The sequence below is a fragment of the Acanthisitta chloris genome, unplaced genomic scaffold (genome assembly GCF_000695815.1).
Source record: "Acanthisitta chloris isolate BGI_N310 unplaced genomic scaffold, ASM69581v1 scaffold23146, whole genome shotgun sequence".
NCBI classification, from domain to species: domain Eukaryota; kingdom Metazoa; phylum Chordata; class Aves; order Passeriformes; family Acanthisittidae; genus Acanthisitta; species Acanthisitta chloris.
The window spans coordinates 119,441-128,027 of NW_008679109.1; the positions used below are offsets into that span (position 1 = coordinate 119,441).

At 37.1% G+C, this 8,587-nt stretch overlaps 1 protein-coding gene across 1 annotated transcript in view; it reads right to left on the bottom strand.

Annotated features, from left to right (window-relative positions):
* Positions 1-6,869, bottom strand: part of SCAF11 (SR-related CTD-associated factor 11) — a 26,842-nt gene extending 19,973 nt beyond the window's left edge. Inside the window, exons 1-2 of the mRNA XM_009077181.1 lie at positions 6,809-6,869; positions 5,828-5,982 (exon numbers count right to left, since the gene is read on the bottom strand). Coding sequence (XP_009075429.1) covers positions 5,828-5,982; positions 6,809-6,869 — 216 coding nt within the window. The remainder of the gene's footprint in view (positions 1-5,827; positions 5,983-6,808) is intronic.
* Between the last annotated feature and the right edge of the window lie 1,718 nt (positions 6,870-8,587).

Consider the following 8,587-nt stretch of genomic DNA (forward strand, 5'->3'; position numbering starts at 1 on the left):
TCTTAGATATACCAGACTGTAAAACATAGGTAGGAGGAAGCTAATTTTCTTAGCCATTTTCATTCTCATTTCAGGATTTACCTTAACTGAAAAGTTCATCCAAGAATGCAATCTCTTCCTACATTAAATTTACACATGAATATAAAATTCTGTTCCCACGTTCAAGTTACAGTAAATTAGATTTCTTCATTGCAATGAAGTATCATGCAATACTAGGTGTTACTAGCAGCAATCTAAATAACAAGTGGTTTTGCTCCACAAGGAAAGTGTTAAATGTTCTGTTCTTCTGACAAATGTTATGCACAGCAGTAGAAAGTGAGGAAAACTTTCTGGAAGTGTCAAAAGCTACAGTCAGATTCAGATATGCTCAGAAACAGTAGATGCTATTTCCACTTCTACTCAGTTACTTTTTATAGCCTTAGCACTAGCTCTAAGTTTGCAACATTGTCCAAGAGAAATTCTAGTAAACTCAGGACAGTCCCATGTGCCCCTCAGGTTCCCCAGCACAGTACAACTGTTGGGTAACCCTGAGGAAAACAGGAAGTTACTTCTGTCTAAAATGCATCAGCTCTCATGTGCCTCCTAACAAATAAAAACAAACTTTTAAAATGGAAGAAAAAACCCCAAGCTTCCCCTGTCCCTCTTCTTCCCAACAGCAAGACAGGATTTGTGCTGCTATGGAAAGCAATAAAGGTAAAAAAGTTGACTACATTTGCAGCAATTAGGAGTGGTGGCCTTTTACTCATCTTTTTTGAGAACACGGTTCAGTAACGAAGGTATAGAGACTTCTTTCATCAAAGGCAAATTACCAATTCCTCTCTTCTGAGGCTTCTGCTCAGGTAGATCATTAAGTAATAGTGAATGTACACTGTCCTTTTTGGGAAAAATTATTTAAAACTAGAAAAAAGCCCTTAAGATGGAACAAGTCCAAGGAGCAGCTATCACTTTCACTGTGCACAAGGAGGAGGGATGTGGAATGTGTCACAACCTTGGAAGAACCACAGCTTCATATATTATCTTTCTTTAACATAGCTTTAAAAATCAGAACATGTAGCATTTAATGTAATCATCAAAATCATTAGAACCTCACAGCTGGCATTTGTGACTTGCTTTGCTTTTCCTTCCCAACAGATCTTTTCTTGGAAAAACACAGACTAGTGGCTCAGCACACTTCAAAAAGTCTTTTGTTTTACTCTCCACAAGAAACTACTCATAGGTCTCATGTTAAAACTGGTAAGGACGCAGTGATTCATCCTTTCACCTATTCTGTGATACCTGGAGAATTTGTTTCATAAACAAAAATCTGCAAGCCTGAAAAGCTATCCACGTGCATGTGTGTGTTTGTTCTGAAGTTTTCGAAAAATAACTTCACAGTACTCTGATTTTCATGATTCTCTAGAAAAATCTTGTTTTAGCTCCACAGGTATAACTTAAGTTGCAATATTCCTGTAACTGTTACAGCACCACGAAACTGTGATCTCTGAACCTAAGGAGTAACTGTCCCTTCATCACTGCATCACTTCAAACAGCCTCAGAACAATGTGAGGTAGGCAAAATGCTGAAGCAGTTACTATATTCTGGCTGGGAATGTTCAGGAAGCCGTACAAATAGGTGCAAACGAGCCCTAAAACATACTTGGCTGATAAAATAACTTTGGCAGATATCCCCATCTCATCAAGTTCCATGTTACAAGGTTTCATAACAAGTAGTAACAAGATAAAAGTACAAAATTCAAGTTGCTGCAGTAAATCTCTCCCCCTTTTTTTTTTCCTTCTAGTGGCCCATAATAAAGTCTCTTCTTCAACCACTGTGTTGAAAAGCTGATCCAAAAAGAAACATGACCCTGCACTCTTTACTGCTTCTTTATTAGATAACCTGTTAAACAACACAGACAATACCAGATTCTCCTAACTACATTCAGGCTTAAAGGTGAAGTTTAGATTGTAAAAGGAATGTTTGTAAACTTTGCTCCACCTTGTAACAGTACACTAAAAAGTTCAGAATTCCACCTCCAACTTCAGTGAAAAGGAAGACCATAACACCTAACACAGTGAGAAACACCTCCCCACATTTTGGTGGAAGGAGGAAGACATCAGGAAATGCATTGTTTTCTAGAAGCACGTACAAATTCATGGTTACTTTTTCCTCCAGTTTACTTTTACAGAGCAAGCACATTTAAAGGTTCTGCAGTTATGCTTTAGGAAAGCACTATTTCTGACAAGAGAGGGTTTTTTTTGAAATATGATTCATGGGTAGCAAAGAGAGTGCGTAAGAACAGAGATTATTGTCTTAACACCTAATCAGCAGACTACCTAGTTACAAGTCTAAACAGCTCTCTTCTCTCTGCTTACATGGCACAGTTGACTAGCTCTTAAATTCCAATTCAAAACTACCAAAAAGTGTTGACAAGTTACATGTCATTGTATTGACATGTTGATACTATTGGAAGAAGTGAAGTCAAACTCAGAAACACACAGACTTTGGCACTGCACTTCAACAGCATTAACGTTCATAAGTTGGTACATGAATGTACTTGACAAATCCCAAAATGGTTGATGTTGGAAGGGACCTCTGGAGGTCACCTTGTCCAACTGCCTTGCTGAAGCAGGCAAATATGCCAAGACCAACTGTATACCACAAAGCAAACATGCAATTTGCAAAAAGGTATCTTTTAAAGCCTACATTTTCTGAAAGAATTTGATTAATCCAGTCTTTCTGTAGAGCAGTTCTCAGACGCACTGTCTACGTACACATCACGTTGGATACACTTGAACAAGGAGGTTTTTTCCATTTTGGGTTTTTTTAGGTTGTGTTTCTTTGAACACAATGTATATCTGGTTCACTAATGTAACCTCAATCCTGCCCACAGTGCTCTGTAGTGCAGTTGCCACATAACCTGATTCCTTCCTATATCCTGCCTGCCCAGAGCTGCTCAGCAATGCTTGGGAGAGCACTGCTTAGTGTGGCCAAAGGCACACACGATGACAGTCTAATAGTACAGGAGAGTCTCATAGTATAGGCAACTGAATTAGTGCATTGCAATGTTCTCAGATACCACAATTAACTACAGTATACATAGCCAAAGAGAGCAGGACAGTTCCAGGGACATGTTAAATAAAAGTTAACCTGAAGACTAGCTTCTTAGAGGGGATTTCTTGGTCTGCCCCTCACTTTTCTTTTACGAGTTAGACATGTTTCCTCAAAGGGAAAGAAAATACACCACTGACTCAAATGTAATGCTGTTTAATTCTGAAACTAAATGCTCAGATTTAGCCATCAGGATCTAATATATTAGACCTGTCCTGTGGTAAATTTCCTAGCCCTCTTTAGCCCTCTATGAACTAAAATTAAGTTTTATATATTGCTTTTAAGTGCACATGTATCTATATACTCTCCCTCTCCCCCCTTAAAAATCGAGATCTTCAAAGTGTTCTGGCTGCTGCTTGCAGACAGAAGCCCTGCTGGAACAGGACACTTAACTGCAGTTGCAATGTTGAAAATCTGCAGAATGAAGCAGGAGCAGAACAGTAAACAAACTCTTACCTTCTGTCTAAACTACCCCGGTTTTGATTAGAATCTACACAGTTATATACAAAAGCCATAAACTTTCAGAAGAACAATTATGTATCATTTGAAAACAATGGTTTAAAGAAGTAGTTTCTCCTGTTATATTTTGAAGTCCAGATGCAACACATTAAAATAGAGAAAATATCCAACTTGAACACTGACTGCTGGCAAAGCCTTTGTTATAGAGCACAACTGCAGATACACAAAAGAGCACATCAAATAATGCAAACATGAGCGTTATAAAGATCTCATTCAATGATCTTGTTCTCAATTTTGTTATTCTCCAGCACTTAGGAAAATAGCATTTCTAAAACTGATTTATTTACACTCAATAAAAATACTTAATCTTTAACCAGAATCTGGTAGCATATTTTTCAAACAGCAGATAATTTTTGTATCTTCATTATTCAGTGACTTAAATTAGACTGCTTGTCAAATATTTAGTTATGATCAACCAAAAACCAGCAAAGGAAGCTAAACCTTATGTAATACCTCTCAAAAAAGGAACAAAAGACATTCAGTTAATACATATTAATAGCAAACAAAAATCACATGGCTTCAGCATGTTTCAAATGGCCATGTGCTTATGTTTCTACCATTCCAATCTATAAAATTTCATCTGCTTCTCACAGCTGAAGCCTCTGAACATCTGTCAGCCAGTTTTCAACACTTCTTTTGCCCCTTTACTTTTATTAATTAAAACTACTAGATTAGGCAATGGAGTTCCATGAACTCCACAGGTCTGACTGTCAAATAACCTAAGAAAAGGAAGCCTGGCTGGTTTTACCTATCAGATGTCACTAATGAAAAGCAGCACTAGCCTTGCATAGCTTCAGAAACACCCACACACCATTTTTACAGCATCACATCTACTTTACCTGCCAACTCTTACGAGAAGTTGCTTTTATTCTATTTGGATAGAACTTTGGGTCACAAAATATAAAATCAATGTGACAAGAGAACTGTCATATCGTTCATCTGCCTCTTTAAAGCAAGAAAATTTCCCTTCCTCATTGGACTTAAAAGCTTTATGTTAGAGAAATGTGAACCAGCTCAAATCCAGCAGCAAGCCATCCATCCACCCACTGCTTCCCTGTGCACATCACTATTTAGTCTCTTCCAGCTGCCATTAGAGCAACCAGCTAAGGAAGCCAGGGTGAAATTGTGGATGAGAATTTCCTGTTCCCTTACAAATGACTGTAATGAATCATTCAACAGAAAATCTGGCAACAGGAAACATAGTTTATTATCTAGTTTGGAAATCTAATGCAAGTTTTATTCTTTTTTTAATACTCTGAAGTTCATATAAATTCTTCTGAAAAACATTTATGTTACTGTTTGCCTTCAGTAACAATAAAAATTCAGGTTATAAATACAGCAAATAAAAAACCACCCCCATCAATAAGTCTATTACACATATACATACATATAAGTGATACCAACCTTCTAAAGGATATACTGCAACCCAAATCATCATTTAATTCCAAAAAAAGATACAGCAGAAGAAACCAAGCTGTGGACTCCACCAAAATGAGCAACCAATTCAAATGCACCGAAGCAGGACAAAAAGCAGCAATCCCCTCCCATCCCAGTACAAAGCAATATTAATTTGATGTTTTATACTGACCATAGAAAAGGTTACAGGAAAGGTAAAGGCACCAGAGTTAATGCAATGATTGCATGACATATGTGAGGAAAAAGGGACTAAATAGAACAAGATCATCAATGATTTGTTCAACAAGTCATTTTTCTTTAAGGTTCTAGAACTACCCACAGTTCCTGACACAGAATAAACAACACCCATAATGAAAATTATTATTTTATTATTCAGAACAGACTAAACCTTTTAGCTGAATTCTCCTTATAGTTAGAAAACTGAGGTTTTATCAGACTAATTTTGTAGACTAACATGAACACATTAGTCCCAGCCCTACAAGCTGACACAATGACAAAATATGATTAAGCTAATGACACTGCAATATTACAGCATGTACATAATACTATCTGATCTTCCAAACAGACAACACCAATTTGTATCTAATCTCTAGTAACCATTAGTAAACCAGATTGTCCAGTGAGAGAAAACACAAAGTACTTTATTGCACTAAGGAAAAAGTTTTCTAAGATCTATTTATAAATTACTAATTGCAACACTTCTGTGCAAAGTCAGAATCCATAACTTTCTTTAAAAAAATCTGTAGGTATTAGATGCAATAGGTTTAACTGAAAAATAAACACACACCTTGGTGCTCAGTCTTACCTCAGCCCATTTAAGAATACAAGTCATGCAGAAGGTATGGCCACAGTTCTCAGGAAAACCAATCTCTTGTTCCAGTAGGCAGTTCAGACAGATGGGGCACATGTCGCTGTCATACAGTGATGTAGAACAGGAACAGCTTTCTTCATTTTCTTCACCTGATGTTAACAATACTGACACTTACAATTCTGAAACAGGGTCCTTCTATATTTGAGTAATAAAGCAGCAAGACGATATCATTTTTCTGTGATTACAAACAAGCAAGGTACTCAAATTTTTGGGTCTAATGCAGTCAAGGAGCTGGCCAGAGGTGCAGTTAAAATAACATATTTCAGGCAAAAATTACAATATATTTCATATACTACTGTACCAATATTTGCCATTAAAACACAGGAAAGTTAGCTCCAGTGCTATTTCAATCAAGTAAGCATCACAGTGCTTGCTATTGGCCATGTAGTCATTTAGACATTATTCTGAGTTCTTTCTCCTTGTGTGTTTGCACTCTCTCTCCATGAAAAAAAATTAGACCAGTTGATTCTATATTCATTAACTTATACACACATGGTCTACCTTTATTTTACTTTTCCGGTCTTAGAACTATTTTCATCTGAATATCCTCAAATATTTACCTAATCATGCACATTAAATAAAAAATACTCCTGATTTTATTAAAGTTAGAAACGGTTTTCAGAATGCAAAAAATGCATAAACTCTTCATCAAAGAATGTAACTCTAAATTAATTAGTTTCTCTGAATAACAGTTGTTACCACCATTTTTGTTTTGCTAGAAGTCAATAAGTAAAAAAAAGAGAAGAGACAGGAAATGATTTGGGGACCCCACAGGCCAATGAAAAATATTATGAAATAGTGGTTATGTGGACACAACTTCTTCCAAAACAAGCAGCATACTAATTGATAGAGTAAATGCAAAATCTGACTTTCACAACTTGAACCCGAATATACTTCAACATTTTCATACTTTACCTTCCATGCCTTCATGCTTCTGACCCTCAGTATCTTGAATACATTGTTTTCTGTTCTTCATCTTCTTACACACTTTAGTCTGGAAAACAGAAACAGTTTACACAGTTCCTTTAGATTTCAAGTTGAAAACAAATGATTTAATAAGTTCTCTCCATTTCATTATACCTTTGTAGAGTAGAAACACATGAGATTAAAAAGAGATCATTTACAATCCATTTGCAATTTATGAGTATCATTACTGCTGTCTAGCAACTGATACTTCCAACTTCAAAACTGCTTTCGAAGTTGGAAGCATTTTGGTTTTGTCAACAAAAGCATCTTGCTTTTCTTCATCAAATGCAAAGTCTTTGCAGTGTTTTAAGATCACCACTTGTGCTTTTATTTTTTAAAATCAAATGTATTGCTATGTTTCTACACAAACCACCCCATGCAACGCTGCAGTAACTAACACCTGCAAACTGCCCTCCACACATGGTTGAAGCCACAAAAGTAAATATGAAAATGCCAGAAGAGTTAGTTGTTTACACCTTAGCATCACTGTAGTAGTGGCAAGTGAGAAAAATGAAAGCAGCTTACATTTGTATACCAAAAGCAAGAAGCAAACAATTCACTTAACTTGCACTCAGAAAACAAATGCAGGGAAATTTATATCAAACAAGGGACAGGTCACAAGCACAGGTTCAACAGAGTATCATGAGTGGGGAGGATGCACCTTTTACCTGCCCCGTGAAGGAGGTAACATGGATAGAGTGTATCCTTGTGATCCACAGCACAAAGGCTGAAAGAATTGGATCTCGTGTAAGAAAGCACAAGTTTATGTTCTTCAGAGGCTTAGCTACTACATGCAGAATGAAACACACTTGAGAGAAAGGTATCTAAACCAAGGACCGAATCTCCTGCATTTCAGACTCCTGTAGTCACAGCAGAGATGGTAAATGCACCTAAAGCTCCAGCCTCTGCTAGACGAAGCAGCAGGACAGAGCTGAGACAGCCACAATCACATTCCTCAATTAAACTTCTTCCCATTTCACTTGCAAACTACACTACTTGCCCTTTACCACCAAGATATCCAGAAGAAGGAGTGATGGAATTTGCCTCCCCAAGCTTCTTTTCTAATAAGTCTTTATTGCTTGATATTTGCAGCAGGAAGTGACCATTTCTTTATGCTGAGAACAGAAACGCTGCTGCACATTCCCATCACACTTCTCATCTTCTCAGGCAACCCAAGAAAGCAGGACTCTGATCTGGGAGTCTCAAATGCAGACAGTTCACTGAAAAAATGGTCAAAACTGTGAAACTAAATAGAAAACTGTAATTAGAATTCTGAATGGTTTTAATGTTCCTGTTAGATTACTACTTTTTCTCCAAAAGGAGCATGTGAATCAAACCAGCTGAGGGTAGGGGGAAGTGAAGGGAGAAAGAAACAGAAGCCTAGCTATAAGGGATCTTCCCCCTTACACTGCTATCCTATTTTAATACCAAAAAATTACTACAAAAGATATCATTAGGACATATGGCATCAACTGTAGACTGGTTACAATCACTAATATTAATACAGACAGCAAATGCTGTAAGTTGTATGCAAGTTCTCTTCTGTAGCAGAACAACCACTGCCCAGATCACCACCTAATTATCCTTTGCAGGCTGGGCAAGATGAAACCCAACAAAAGCCAAACTGCTACTTTGACATTTAATGCCTTCCACAAGCAAAATCTGCATCAAATCAAGACAGGTAAGAACACCAAAACCACATCTGAACTTAAGAGATCAAGGTCTGTT